The sequence below is a fragment of the Patagioenas fasciata genome, chromosome Z (assembly GCF_037038585.1).
Source record: "Patagioenas fasciata isolate bPatFas1 chromosome Z, bPatFas1.hap1, whole genome shotgun sequence".
In the NCBI taxonomy this organism is placed as follows: Eukaryota; Metazoa; Chordata; class Aves; order Columbiformes; family Columbidae; genus Patagioenas; species Patagioenas fasciata.
In genome coordinates, this window is record NC_092560.1 from 72,135,240 (window position 1) to 72,151,048 (window position 15,809).

Sequence of the window (15,809 nt, forward strand, 5' to 3'; positions counted from 1 at the left end):
TTCCACAAATGTGCTTATTGTTACTGATTTTATTTAGTTGATTTATTGTATTTTCTAAAAAAAACCCCAACACTGTTAAGGTTACCTTTGACTCTGCTGCAGGCAGTTTGAAGGTAAAGCTTCAGAGGCATCCAGGCATACCAGCAGCATTCTAGACTTGTTTATATTCATATTTAGCTTAATAATACAGTATTAATCTCACCTGCTTCTTTACCAGAGGCTTTAAAGGATCCAGTGAGATTTCTTAGAGGTGATGGGGGTGAGAGGGTGGAAGTGTTAAGCACTATTTACAATTTTTTTTTTTTTTTTTTTTACTTTCTCCTTCTATTTTGAGAGGGGAAAGTTTAGACATCTTTTATGTTACTCTCATGGCTTGAATTAGAGGGGTGGAGAATAAAGCTGTCACTTAGAAAGTAGTGGTTTCACATGCCAGAATGTTGCATATAAAATCAAAGGGACATATTTCTTCACAACCTTGACTGCTTTATGTACCCGTTCAGTTTCTAGTAAGTTTACTAAGCTGCAGTTTTCAGATATGTATAGTGAGTGGTGCCTTGACATAGGGATGCTGTAATAGCCTTAGGAAGCCTGAAGTCTTTATTAATATTAGGTTAGTGCAAAAGTAATTGTGGTTTTTTCATTGTTGAGGTTTGCCATTTGATATTGGGATACATTCTTAAATAAATGTGGTTATGTTATACATCATTTTAATGCACTTTTCTCGCTTTATGGGGGTTTTTTTGCTACTGACTTATTCCTTGGTGTTTATTTTATATTTAGTTTAAACTATGGAAATTATGTTAGGCAAAAAGTAAATTAGAGTTATTTTCTTATTTGAGTTCAAAATGGGTCCTGAAGCAGCGGAGGCAACTTGTAACATCAGCAATGCCTTTGGCCCAGGATCTGTTGATGAACATACAGTGCAGTGGTAGATCAAGGAGTTCCACAAAGGAGACAAAAGTCCTGAAGGTGAGGAGTGTAGTGACCGGGTATCACAGAGTCACAGAATGAAGCTGACAACAACCAATAGAGACTAATCATTGAAGCTGATCCTCTTACAACTACAAGAGAAGTTGCCAAAGAACTCAGCATCAGCTGTTCCACAGTCGTTTGGCATTTGAAGCAAATTGGAAAGGTGAAAAAGCTCAATAAGTGGGTGCCTTGTGAGCTGACTGAAAATAAAAATGATCATCATTTTGGAGTGTTGTCTTCTTTTATTCTACACAACAACAACAAACCATTTCTCAATAAGATTGTGACCTGCAACAAAAAGTAGATTTTGTATGACAACCATCGACAACCAGCTCAGTGGTTGGACCGGGAAGAACCTCCAAAGCACTTCCCAAAGCCGAACGGGCACCAAGAAAAGGTCATGGTCACTGTTCGGTGGTCTGCTGCTGTTCTCATCCACTACAGCTTTCTGAATCCCAGCAAAACCATTCCATCTGAGAATCTGCTCAGCAAACCGAGGAGATGGACTGAAAGCTGCAATGCCAGCAGCTGGCACTGGTCAACAGAAAGGGCCAAATTCTTCTCCACGACAATGCCCAAGCGCATGTCACACAACCAGTGCTTTAAAAGTTGAATGAATTGAGCTGCAAAGTTTTCCCTCATCCACCATATTCACCTGACCTCTTGCCAATCAACTGCCACTTCTTCAAGCATCTCTACAACTTTTTGCAGGGAAAACGCTTCCACAACCAGCAGAATGTAGAAGACGCTTTCCAAGAGTTGTCAAATCCCGAATCATGGATTTCTATGCTACAGGAATAAACAAACTTATTTCTTGTTGGCAAAAATATGTTGATTGTAATGGTTCCTATTTTGATTAATAGAGATGTGTTTGAGCCTAGTTATAATGATTTAAAATTCATGATCCAAAATTGCAATTACTATTGCACCAACCTAATACATACTCAAAACGCTATTGTAAAGCTTCTCATTTAATTTCCCGTTCTTGCAGATGACTCATTCCTCTTGCAGTGTCTGCTGTTTGTAGGTTAAAGGAGACTTCAGGAGCTAAGGCAATAATTGGGAAAAATACTCCAGAAGGCTGCCACATTAGCAGTATTTAGTGCAGTGCTGGCATCCAGTTGTTGCTGTCCAGACATCTCCAAATTTGGATTAAATGGGTAAGTGTTGGCTGGGACTAAGGAAAAAACAAAAGTGTCTGGTGTGCAAAGTTAAGTGACTTAATTTTATGTTGTTTTCTCGCACTCATACAAAGATCTCGTGGTGGGGTGGGATTTTGTTACGGTGACCCTGCAAGGAATCAAGGCAAACCTATCTATAGAGCACTGTAAAAATAGTCCAGGAGGAAATTGCTCATAATGGGGGAAAAAAAAAAAAGAAACAACACGCCACAAATAAGCTAACAGCATGTTGGCTGATTATAATGGCTGTCTTGCACCATCCAGGAACTGTCAATCATACCTTAATGTTTCTAGAAGTGAAAAGTCAATGTGTAGTTTAATTTGACATGACTCTCAGGTTGAGAAAGTGTAATCGCTGGAGGGGACAGTTAAGTAGCTGTGCTCCGTGTCAGCCTGTCTCGCTCCGACTACTGCACTAAACGCTTTCCTGATGAGCGATAGATTTGGTTAAATACCAGGATAATTGCTAGCTACAGCATCCAGCACTCTTTTAATGCCTTGTACTACATCTGTATTAGCTCTTGCCTGAGGCTGTTCGAGGTTTCTGCAGGGAAGAAGGCATGTAGGTTCAATTATGTTGTTCTCCTTCGGGTTTTGAAGGGCAGTTGTTGCAGAACTAAACAGGCTATAATAAATTACATGCCGGGTCTTCCAAACCTGTTGAAGAAGATCAGACATGCAAGTGCTGTAGCTGCCTTCTGATTTAAGTGACATTTTGTTAGTCTGCCACGCCGAGAACATATGAAGAATGATTTAGACAAAGTGGTTTTTAACTTGAAAAATGGAAAAATATCAAAGTCATTTTGCTACACTGGTACGAAGCCAGCGAGCTTGTTTTGCATGCTATGAAAGTATTTACTTCCCCTCATTGCCTCCACGCATGTAAATAAGATCATATGCAAATCCATATTCATGCTCATTGTGCATAAGCCAAAGAGGAGGGGAATTTAGCTCTCCCCTCTGTAATTAGGAGGGTGTCAGCATTTTCATTACCCTGTTGGTGTTTTGAGGGGAGGATGTGGAGCAGCTGGGTGCTCCCTTCAGCTGGGACAAGACGTGACAGAAGCTGGAAACATCTGTGCAGAGGGGGAATTGCATCTCACTTTAAAAATGTTTGAAAGAGGTCATGGAGGGGCAGGGGGGGCATTTATTTTTGAAATACACTTCTCTTAAAAGTCTGAAAAGATCTAAAGACTGGTTTTGAAGTATCTTCAAAATTGAGCACTTCATTTGGTGAAATAAATTTTAGTATGTGATCCAGAAAGAGTAGGAGCCGAGTTAACCACGTAGGACTCCATGTGGCTCATTTCAAAATAAACCAAGCAGTTGTGATTTTGTTTCTTCTTCAACACTGGCATTTACATGTTTGAATTTATTTCCTGATTTTTCATAATTTTACAGTGCCGCTTTTAAAGCTCTATGCCTGATGTTTATCTCACAGTATCTGTTAAATCAGTGAAGTTGAACAAGTAGAAGGTTTGCGTAAGGTCTGCATCACACCCCGTATGCTGTGGGTAGTGTGTTTATTTGCCCCAGGCATGGCACTAATCATGTCTTAGACTGCTGAAAGTAAAATAACATTTTAGTCTAGTTTGTCATTGGTTTTGTTTCCTTTCTGGACATGAAAGAAAAAGAAAAATCAATGAGCTCTCTTTCCTGTTCACTTATAAATAATTTTCCCTTTCTAGTTCTGTCTCAGGGCAGTTGCAGACACTGCAAGAAGTGTTTTATTTTCCCACTCTGAAACAACTGTTTACACTAGATTTTTTTTTTTAGTGATTTTTTGTATTGGCTTTTGGCTATATAAAACACATTTTGATAAATTTCAGTCAAACCTAGATTTGAGCTGGCTGTGTACCCTTAAATAAAGTTTAAAATCTCCTAAATACTCTAAGTCAATACTTTGCTTTCTCCATGTCTTGGATAAATATGAGCTTCCAGTTCATAAAGCTGTCTCTACCAGCTGTGTCAAACTCATCTTGCCCCAACTCTTCCCTGACTCACAAAGGTTTTCAGGGACTTAAATTTTGTGGATTGAGTTTCTGATAAAGGGATAAAACTGCCTGTGAGTGTGTGCAGACAGTCTCCAGTGGAGTGAAACAACATTGCCTTGTTGGGAGGCATCTGGTGTGTTGCTGTTACACGGATACTTTTGGAGGGACTAAGCCGGATGGAGCTGTAACTGCCTAAACTGTAGTTAAAAAGGAGTGAGGAGATTGATTGATCGATCGATTTTAGAGCTTTTCTGCCACTTAAGGTCCACCTTTCTGACTTCAGACTGTGGCAAGCAAGGGCAAGGAAAGCCTAGGTTGGAAATTGGTCAGATACACTCAGACCCACTCCAGTAACCTAAGTAAGGAAAGATGGCATGAGAGCACTGATATGATCCTAGTACCCTTGTAGGAAACTAAAACAACCGAGGTTTTTAGACCTTCTTGACCTTCACCTTGTGGACGCTAAACTGTGATCTCAGGGGAGTCTGATCCTTCCTAGCAGAGCAGCTGCTGTCAGGATCCTGAAGAAAGTGTTGGACACTGGTGGGCTGTTAGTCACAGAATCACAGAATGTCAGGGACTGGAAGGGACCTCAAAAGATCATCCAGTCCAATCCCCCTGCTGGAGCAAGAACACCCAGATGAGGTTACACAGGAAGGTGTCCAGGCGGGTTTTGAATGTCTGCAGAGAAGGAGACTCCACAACCCCCCTGGGCAGCCTGGTCCAGTGTCTGTCACCCTCACTGAGAAGAAGTTTCTTCTCATATTTAAGTGGAACCTCCTGTGTTCCAGTTTGCACCCATTGCCCCTTGTCTTATCATTGGTTGTCACCGAGAAGAGCCTGACTCCATCTTAGTGACCCTTTACATATTTGTAAACATTAATGAGGTCACCCCTCAGTCTCCTCCAAGCTAAAGAGACCCAGCTCCCTCAGCCTTTCCTCACACAGGAGATGCTCCACTCCCTTCGTCATCTTTGTTGCCCTGCACTGGACTCTTTCCAGCAGTTCCCTGTCCTGGAACTGAGGGGCCCAGTCCCACCAGGTCTGCATGGCCATGGCTGTATGAAATCTGCAGGGCCTCCTGGGCCTGGGGAGCTGGTGCTGGCAACACCAGCAGCATCGTCAGGCACAGCCTGTGTCCTGTGGCTGGTGGCACACGTTCCCCTCGGAGCAGGACCAGCCTCCATGCCGCACCACTGTTTCACAGTCTGCATTTAATGCTGCGATTGTGTTCATGGAAGTAAACATAAATATAATGCAGCAGGTCTGTCTTAAGCCTAATGTTGTGTGAAACTTCATTTAACTTATTTGACTACCTCAAAAATGTTTTCTGTTCGGTTTTTGTCCTTATTTTCTCAAGTATTGTGACTTATTGCAGCAAGATGCCTAAACTTCAGAGGGCATAAATCTCACTTTAAAATAAGTAGCAACATATTTACTCTGTTCATGCATATACCTATCTTGAGCTGTGTATTTCATCAATATTTGCTGAACCGTTTTACTGCAAATCTACTTGACTTGCTTCCAAATTAAAGTTAATATTATAAATGGTAATACCATGGTAATCTTGAGTCACTTTAAAGCCTTCTGGGCTTTTTAAACTGCGGATTCGCTTAAATTGCAAGCTGTAAATTATAAGACTTCTTCTTTCTTCCCTCTTGTTCAGTTTTGAGCAGAGTTGTTGATGAGTACAGTCTTACTCATGCTGCAGTGACAAACCTCCTGCTGTTTTCGCTGGTACGGTACAAGTTGCAGGTCCTTGTTTTCTCCCTTCCCAACAGGGAAACTTGCATTATAAGAGCATTGAAGAAAACAAATCTGTTCTTTGCAAATGAAAAATCTATTGTGTCTGCCCTAACAGATCACTTTCACTAGACTTAGCATTTTCTCTGATTGTTTAGTAACTTCTGGATTTCCAAAAGCTTGCAAATCATGTCCAAAAAAATCTTTCAAGCAGTATAGTGTGGTATTTTTGCAGTGAGCCAGTATTTTCTAAAATTAAGACTTGTCATTAAACCTGAAAGAGTTGCTGCCATAATTATTAGCTATTTGGTTACTCTTTGAGCATTGTGACTGATGACAGTGGGCATGGATTTCATCCTTGTTTCATAGATTGAAAGTGACATTAACAACAATAAAAATGTAAAGAGGGGTGACCAGATTTAACATTTGAATTTATATGGCTGGTCCTGGTGTTGTGCAAACTGTGATATTCTCCCTTTTTTCCTGATGTGCTAGTGAAGATTAACAGCCCTTCTGACCGTGGAGCAGAGAGACATTCAGCCAAAATAGTGTTATGTTTGGATTTCTGTGTGGAACACCAGAAGTTTATACATGATTGTTAAAGCTCTTAGGATCCTATTTCTGTTCTTTAGTGCAGCTACACAAGGGAGAAATCTTGTGCTGTTGTTTTGTCTCTCAGCCTATTCTGCTGCTTGATAACATGATCCTGAACCTTGAGTGCACTCTTTCTTTTAAAATCACCATTGCTTTTCAAAAAGCATTTCATTGCCACACCTATGGCAAATGGCAATGCGTGCTCTAGGTAGGACAACTGATGCTTCTAGAGGTGATTGTTCCCAAGGAACTTCTTGTTTTGACAGGTTTTAAATATATATACCAAGCAAAATAAAGGCAACTATGTTTTTGTCATAGCAATGCCCAGAAGCAGATGAAGAGTTGGAGTCGCTGTCTCCTGTGTCGCACTACAGATGGATGTAGCATGTGAGACCTTTCTTCAAAACGGGGAGCAGACCCCACTTCTGTCCCTCTGCACCCCACAGTGTCTGCAGTCATCCCACAGAGAAGCAGCGGGCAGCCTTCTGCCCCTTTGTTCTCACGTGCTGCCAGGTGACAACTGTTGTAAGTGTGTGTGACTACGTTGCCACGGGCTAATGGCCACCAGGGATGTCCGTTTCGGTCACCTCTGTGTGGCATTATCAATGAGATAGGTGGTGCTGAGGACATGTGGCAGAGCCTGCATCATCAGCGTAGGAGAAGATGCAGACCCCAAAGGAGGTGGATGGTAAGAAGTCTCCAGAAAATTAGCATGAGGTCACCAAACAATGCTTGAGGGGGCTGTAGGCTGGAGAGAGATGACACTGTGTTCTCCTCCTTAGACCTAGCTGGAAATTGTTCTGATAAAATCTTGAGCTCTGAAAAAAATCCAACCTGCTGGTTGTTTTTACTAAAATCATACATTTCTGCAGAGTCACGGTGGCACAAGCAGAGGGTTCAGCTGGACACCCGCCTTCTTTCCTCAGCAGGCTCACATGGATGGTGGGTCCTGTCCTGGCGCTGCTGGTTTTGCCTTGCCACCGGAGGTTGCCACCTGTTCACGTGGTTGCGTGGCCTCTTCTGACCTGGATCTCTGGAATGGTTTGTTTTCTTTTTCACAGGAAAACAAAACAAAAGAACAACAAAAACAAAAACCCTTCCTTCTCAAAAATCTCAGCTCATGGGAAAGCCCAGTAAGTCCCAAACCTCCTTGGCCGCATACCACAAATTTTCTGCAAAACCAGTCCTGGCTGGATAAAATACCCAGAATAGGTGTTTGGGCATGCACACTAGTAGCTGGCAAGATAATGAGATGTTTGTCATGAGAAGTGATTTGTATGTGTTTTTTTAAATCTTGTTTTCAATCACTATAGGAATAAGAAAAACAGTCCAAAAAGTGGATTTGAAGTCCATTTTTTTCTCAGAGCTGCTTCAGTCTTTTGCCTGTCTTTTGAGTACAGCACACCAGGGACATCTCTTTTTTTGATGGATAATCAGTCTGCAGTGTCATGTGTGAAATAGAAAAGCAGTATCTGACCTCCAGAAATAAAGAGATGAAAGGTCCCAGCTTTGTCACAGCCTTGTTATGGGGTGAAGCAAATCGCTTCATTCCTCTGAGATTCCTTTACTGCTTTTCAGCTGGTAGCAGATCTGCAAATACCCACATCCCTCACACACTGTCTTATACACCTTTTCTGGAAGTCAGTGTATTGCATATGGTCTCATGACTGCTCTTTGGTCATTAAATGGTTTGGTTTGGTTTGTTTTCAAGAGAAGCTCCTTTCAAAAGCATTGTCTGTTTGTTGCCCTCTAGTTTGGAGTACACCATGCAAACCATTGGGTTTGCCCTGCCATGGCGGACTATGAGTGTGTGAGGGAAGCAGGGATCTCCAAAAGTAGCCTTGCAGGTAGTCCTAACACAGAGCCGCAGCCTGAAGGAGAGGCATGTGCATCTTTTGAGGACTGGCGATACAAAGCAAAAGAGTTGGCACGTTCAGCAGCAGAATTGGTTCTCCAGTGTAATTCCCTGTGTTGCTGTGCCACTGTGTGCACATCACAGAATCACACAATGTCAGGGATTGGAAGGGACCTCGAAACATCATCCAGTCCAATCCCCCTGCTGGAGCAAGAACACCCAGATGAGGTTACACAGGAAGGTGTCCAGGAGGATTTTGAATGTCTGCAGAGAAGGAGACTCCACAACCCCCCTGGGCAGCCTGTTCCAGGGTCTGTCACCCTCACTGAGAAGTTTCTTCTCATATTTAAGTGGAACCTCTTGTGTTCCAGTTTGTACCCATTGCCCCTTGTCCTATCATTGGTTGTCACTGAGAAGAGCCTGGGTCCATCCTCGTGACACTCACCCTTTACATATTTATAAACATTAATAAGGTCACCCCTCAGTCTCCTCCAAGCTAAAGAGCCCCAGCTCCCTCAGCCTTTCCTCACACGGCAGATGCTCCACTCCCTTCGTCATCTTTGTTGCCCTGTGCTGAACCCTCTCCAGCAGTTCCCTGTCCTTCTGGAACTGAGGGGCCCAGAACTGGACACAATGTTCTAGATGTGCTCTCACCAGGGCAGAGTAGCAGGATTTAAATAAGTGACTAGGAAATGGTAGGGAAGGAAAAGGGAAATGCCTTTGGTATTTTAGCGTGATACCTCTTCTTTCAGGTTAAAAATACCTCAGGCCCATGACCGCATCTGAGCTCTTCTGTGATGCTGAGGTCATCATGCTTCTTGTGTAATCATACAGAATGTTTACCCAAAAAACCCTTCACAGAAGTGTGCATTTTACCCTGTTACCCAGCAGTGGGAAATGTCTGCTTTACACTGAGATGCGCTGTTCCTGCAGAATGTTTCACTTCATGTCTTCCAAAATGGTAAATGTGTGTGTGAAACCATTACAATCATGTCTGTTTATGGAGGGAAATAGCCATTGGGGTTCCTGGCAGTGAAATCTAAACTGGGGAGCTTTCTGCAGAACTGAACTTCTTTGTACCTTGCTGAGACACGGCTCAGACAGAGTGAGCATTTCTAAATAATACCTTCCACAAGGAGCGAGTAACCATTCACTTCTGCCACCCCAAAAGCAAGCTTTGACTAGCTGAATATCACGCATTGCCTTTCAGTCATACAAAGCAAAGGTGCTCATCTCAACACACCTGATCCTCCTGAGGTTTTTCAGAGGTGGTTCACTCTCTGCCTTTCCTGGTCCTGCCGCAGTGGCTTAGTGACATCAAGTTAACCCCAGAATGTAACACTGGTGACAGCAGAAATTGTTGGTTTGTCAGTACTGCTCTGGATGGTGTCTGGAAGCATGTAGAGCAGTTCCTTTGTAGTGGATTGGTATAGTTTCAAGGTAGGTTTTGGAGTCTCAGAAAAAAAGCCTGTGCTTCCCTAATGTCGCCTGTCCATCCTCCCTGTCTTAATTAGTGCTGAATCAGAAGTGGAAAGCCTTGTTTGATTGTTTCTCGTTGTTGTAAGAAAATTTAAAGCCAGAGGTTAGTGGGTTCAACAAGAGGATATTTTCTTCAGCTTCTGGTTTCTAATTACATCAGCTATAGCCCCGCCTTCTTAGTTGCTAAAAGTACAAGCATGAACTGGAAAAGAATGAGATAATCCATGGTAAAGCACGCTGAATAAAGATCTCCATTCAGATCTTTACCTTTCCTAATGCCAAGAATTAATACTATTTGAAAATACACAATGAATGTGCCCTATTGTGGGCATCCAAGATAATCCTAATTGCCCTAAATGTTAGTGAGAAGGGTAAGTGTTTGAGAAAGCATTTGAGGGGGAAAGGGCTTTACTGTGAAATAGTATATCTGCGTTAAGAGGCACAGAGGGTACATGTTTTCAGTTCCAGATACTTAGGCTTGTTTTCATTTTTGCATTGAAAAGCAGCTCTACATGTCACTCTTGAGATTTCTTATCATGGGGGAAATAACCATGCACATAAGTTTCTAGAACAAGCCCAGTTGCCTTTGTGTTACGTGCAAATCAGAAAAGAAGCACCACTCCCATTTTCTCATAAGTCGATCTGCATTACAGCCAGAACAGTCTACAACGTATTAAAGCAAAAATTGCAGAGACATTTCAGGTCATGTACGTACTAATGTGGAGTTCAGTTTTAAGGCATATCCAGAGTTGAGTTTCCATTAGCCCCTTGTTACTATTTGGTATCTGTCTCCCTGTCAGACCTATGTCTCCTGTTCCTGTCTGCTGTGTATAACCCTGCTCTTAAGAAGCCTGCACCCATGCTGTGGTGTGGTGACCAGCTGCAGCGAGCAGAAACCCTTGGCTTCAAGTGGGCTTCCAGAATTTGTGGGAGCCGTCACCAGGTCCAGGTCTGTGATGAGGCCCAAGGGATAGGAGGAGAAGAACAGTCAATACGGAACATGTTTACACGCTTGCAGCCTTTGGCATGAATTCTCAGTAGGAACCGTTTCATCCCAGCTTTCATCCCGAGCAAGAGAAGTGTAAGGAGGGAGACAGCAATGGGTTTTTGGATTAGTTCACACAGAGTAGAAGCAAAAGAACTAAAAGATATTGAGGATTCATTGAGCATGAAAGTCCTTCAGGAACAAGTTACTCCAGCTTAACAAAGTATGAATATTTGTGTTCAAAGGAAATCTTGAAAACAGAGCTTATGAAAGTTTGTCTTGTAATTTTTACAGCTTCTATGGGCCCTTCTAGAGGGAACCCGTGGTGCTATAGGCTCCTGAGTGCTGCTGTCGTAGATCTACACAGAGCAGAATACCGGAGTATGACACTGATCCCCCTGCATGGCTGGTTCATGAAGAACAGCCTGCCAGTAACACTGGTTTCTTCACCCTAGTGTAAGTCAGTTGTCCTCCATCTTTTCCAGTCATGCATTCACCCAGGAAAAAATTGTATGGGAGATTCAGTGCAGATAGATTTTTTTTTTCCCTTTTTTTGGCCTTTCGTTAATTAATGCTCTGCTTAGAGTTGAACGTTTGGTAACACAGGGTTAAGCACTCCGAAGATGAGACAGCTGAATGGAGATCGCTTAGGAGAAATGGCCTCAAGTTGTACCAGGGAGGTTTAGATTGGCTATTAGGAAAAACTTCTTCACAGAAAGGGTTGTCAAGCATTGGAACAGGCTGCCCAGGGTAGTGGCGGAGTCACCATCCCTGGAGGGGTTTAGATGAGGTTCTTAGGGACATGATTTAGTGCTAGAGTTAGATTAGGTTATGATTGGACTCAACGATCCTGACGGTCTTTTCCAACTGAAATTATTCTGTGATTCTGTTCTAACTTAACTTGACCTTTCTGCATGTGTTTGTGTCAAGATTTCATCTCACAATGATCTACAGCAAAGTCAGGGCAGACCCTGGCACTGTTGTTTGCCACTCTAATGCTTTCTCCACAGTAGGAAAGTTCTAGTTTTCTCTCCTGCACTTTTTTTGGTGTGTCTTCTTCTCAGTTACTGCGTCGGATGATTCTGATGGCTTTCTGATTCTGAGTGCCTGGTTTTGCAGCAGTAACTGTGTTTTTTGTTTGGTTAGTTTGGTTTGGGTTTCTGACCTAATACTTTGTCAGGCAGTTTCCATGTGTGTTAGGGTGGCTGCGGTAGCATGGCAGGCTGTTTGCCGGCTGTGGGTGGTGGAGTCAGCCCTCCAGGGTCCAACTGAGCAGTGGAGTGGCAGGGTACCATCGACTTGGGCAGAAACTGGTCAGTGTTTTCAAACTGAATTTGACCCCGGTGTTTCCAGGCCACCCTTGGCTACAGAGATACCTTGAAGAGCCGTTCTTGTCTACCCTCATGCCAAAAACCCAGGCACACTTTAGTGGAGCCCTGGTGCCCTGGAGCTGCCAGCGGCAGTCTGGTTCCGTGCCCCTTCATCCTGCACGCCTGCTTGTGCTTGCACACGTGTGTGTGCGCACCAGGAAGAAATGCATAGGCCTTAGCAGTGTGTGGGACTGACATTCTTACGTATGTTCGTTTTCGCTGAAAAAGAAGGTGGAAGAGTTTTGGAAAATGAATTGTACCTCTCAACTTTAAGTCTTTAAAAATGGCTCTTTATTGAGAGTTTAATAGCTTTTTAAATGTAAACTCAGGAAAATGTACTTTCCAAGCGTGAATATCCTTCTGCTTTCTCACATCACTGAAAAGTGTATGACTCTTTTCAGTCCATTGAATTCCAGGGATCATTCATGTTAAAAGTCAGTGCAGTTGCCATTGTCAGAAGATGTAAGGTTTTGTGTATATGGTTGGAATACCTTCTTGCTTCTTTTCCTGTGTGATACTAGCCAAAGTTTTTTCAGATTCACATAACTCATAAGTATTCAGATGCTTTCCGAAGGGAAAAAGGTAATTAGATCAAGGAATGGTCTTTAAAAACTGTCACAGACCCAATTCTGGTAGTGTTATTTACACAGATAAGGGCTGTGTAACAACGGTGGGAGGATCAGCCGCAAGCCTCAAACAGATGAAACTCATAGACTTAAATCAAAAAGAACATGGGTTTTGTTTCTTTGAACTTGGAACTTCTACATTTTATTGCTGTGTGATTAAAACACTGGAACAGAATTGCTCATTTCCTTTTTGCTGCCTTTTTACAGCTACAAGTCCCAGTCCAAGTATCTTGCTCTTATTACGAGCATTACACCTATCTGCTGCTCCTTACTTGAAGTGGAAGTCTTTCCAAGTAAACGGTGCAGGATTTGCATAGAGAAGCAGCACTGTCATCTGTTAGAGATAGTATCTTGGTAGTGCCAGATTGTTTTTTAAAATCTATGTAGCTGTAGTTACATACCCCTGTGCCCAGCATATATAGTCCAAATTGCCTAACCGTCAAAACTGTGATAAATTTGGAAGTCAGTGGAAGAACAAACCATGTTATTGAGATCAGTGCTTCAGTCCCTGAGATGATTTGTGAGACCAACCAGTTGGTGACTGGAACTGTTCCCATGTAATGACACTTCAAATTTGAAGTTTGATCGGGGTGTCTAATGCCCTAGGAGAGATGTTGGGAGATGGCAGAACTGCACTGGTCCAGAAGGCTTAGGAGACACTGCTTGTGGTGGTAAGAAACAGGTGTGGGTGTCTGTCTACCAAAAGAGTTGCCCTCTGTGTCATTCCACAGGTTTAAAATAAATTAACATAGAGTTGCTGGAAAAATGGATCATGAATATAAAGTGCCGGGTTTACCATGGTGGGGTTTTAACATCCATGCTGTAGCATGTTGGGTGGCTTTTCTGTGGATTCTTTCCATTTAGAAAAAAACCTTTAAGTTTGTCACAGAGATTTATAGATCTCAGTATTTAAAGATGGGCCTTTCCATCACTCCAGGCACATGTACACTAAAAATATTAACAAATCATTTAAAACAAATAAGCCTCTTGCCCATTTGGGCTACTCAGGAGTAAACAAAAAATTGTCCCCTTTCAACCCCAATCACTTCCTTGATACTCCTGCCCTGGAGCCTGGGAACACAGACATTCCTTACAGCATATCCTAAATCTTAACACATTGGGCCTTGCTAGATCAGAGCAGGAGGAGGTTTCTGAGTCAAGAGAGCCGAGTCCTTGAGCCAGTCAGCCATGTTGAAGCCACATTACTATTTGCTTACTACATAATGCAAGGTACTTCGTGGAGAAAGAGATGATTCCTGATGCCAGACATGACCAGATCCAATAAAAGCTTGTGGTGTTGGCAGGCAAAAGCTAAGCCCTTGAATGACCTTTGAGGAGCTAGTCTCTAGTACATGTCGGGAGAGGTGCTGATTGCTGCATCTTCTGTAGGTGATTTCTCCTTTGTTGCTGGACTGAGGACCTACAGATCATCTCTGTTCTGTCCTTTTGTAGTAGTCAAAGCATGAACCACTCCAACAAGTTACTTACCTGAAATAATGCATGGTCTGTGCTTCAGATCATAGGACTGTGGTGCAGACTGGGCTGACCAATTAGTATGTTTGTACTGTGAGCCTGTCTCACTTCATAAGCCAGCTTCCTTTCCAGAGGAGCAGAAATGTTCCTCTGTTCCTCCACTTGTTTTCCATAACCTGCGTGTTTTCATCTTGTTCAAGTCCTAGGAACTCTTAGGCAGGGATGAAATCTCAAACACTGGCTTAACAGAGGAAGTGTAGTGGAAAGGCATGTCACATCCTTGTCCAGACACTGAGGATGTGCCTTCTCCTTGGACTCCACCATCAACCCATCTTAGACACTGAAAAGGAAGGCAGGAAACAGGCTCAGGCATTGTCTGATATGTTCTTGTGGCAGAAGAAAGCTTGACTTTGCACCCTGCAGAGCGTGTTTCTGGTTCTCCACTGCTTCTGGGTTTCAGGATTCACGGGCTAGAAAAAGTAAAACTCTACGAAGTTATTCCCAACTACAGGTTACCCAAGTGCTGTTCTGGCCTGCTCTGGGTGCAAATCAGTGCCATCTCCAGCAGTCCAAAGGTTATTCAGGCCTGGAGATGCTGGAGAGACCTGTTTAGCTGTTTGTGTGTTTGACCACATCTCAGAGGAAAACATGATGCTCCAGACCTAGATTCCCCTTTCTGTGCCGTTAAACCATTGACAGCCTTCACAGGATATCTAAAAACTGTTGGAAGTTGCCTTGACTAATTTGTCGCTACCTCTTCTCTAAGCACTGCACTCTTTTTTTGTCTTTAGCTAGGAAAAAATGTAATATGGCGCTAATATCCCATTCGTGAGGCTAAAAAAAAGTTCTGTCAGATATAAAAGACAATAGTAGAGTCTGCTTTGGCAGGGTGATGTGGGAGCTGTGCTTGTCCCTTACACACATCAAAGGAGAGACTTGCATGAAATCAAGGAGCCAGGTGCTGCAAGGTCAAAAATGGGCAAAACTCCCTGAAAGTAGCAAAAACTACCATTTTATCTAATCACAGGAAAAGGAGATGAAAATTACATGTGAGACCTCAACTCTGTAATGTCTTTTCCATCTCTCAATAACCAGCATTTTGTTTAAAATAAGGACAAACCAGGAAGCAGAGCCACAGGTGGAAGTTACTGCAGAAACATACAGTACTACAAAAATGGGATACTGATGTTTTGTAAGACAGTGTTTCTCCTTTTCACAGCGATGGGGTAGACCCAGATGGCTACTGTTTACTTTCCTCGAATCCCCTTAAATTTGCCTGTCTGTGAAAGTGAAACCTGACCTTTTTCATGAAACTTTATTATTGCTAGAAGTCCCCAGAACCTGCAAGTACACAGGGCTCAAGTGTGGAGGAGCTGCTTGCTTAGGCACAGCGGTGCAGTTTGGGGGACAGTTTCAACCTCAACTCTGTATTCCTTGTTCTTGTGCAATTGTCCTAGATTCATCACGACTTCTAAAAAACAAACAATGGTTGTAAACAATATTTTGTTTTAAAAGATCACAGCCTGGTAATGTTCTG

General features: G+C 42.8%; 1 protein-coding gene across 2 annotated transcripts in view; it reads left to right on the forward strand.

The window, feature by feature from the left end:
* The window catches only part of DMRT1 (doublesex and mab-3 related transcription factor 1), a 62,294-nt gene that overhangs the window by 44,867 nt on the left and 1,618 nt on the right, over positions 1 to 15,809 (forward strand). Inside the window, exon 5 of one of the 2 annotated variants that reach the window (XM_071801987.1) lies at positions 840 to 4,901. The exons of the other annotated variant lie outside the window; for it this stretch is intronic. Coding sequence (XP_071658088.1) covers positions 840 to 856 — 17 coding nt within the window. The 3' untranslated portion in view covers positions 857 to 4,901. Of the gene's footprint in view, positions 1 to 839; positions 4,902 to 15,809 lie in introns of those variants that run through there. 2 annotated transcript variants of the gene reach the window in all.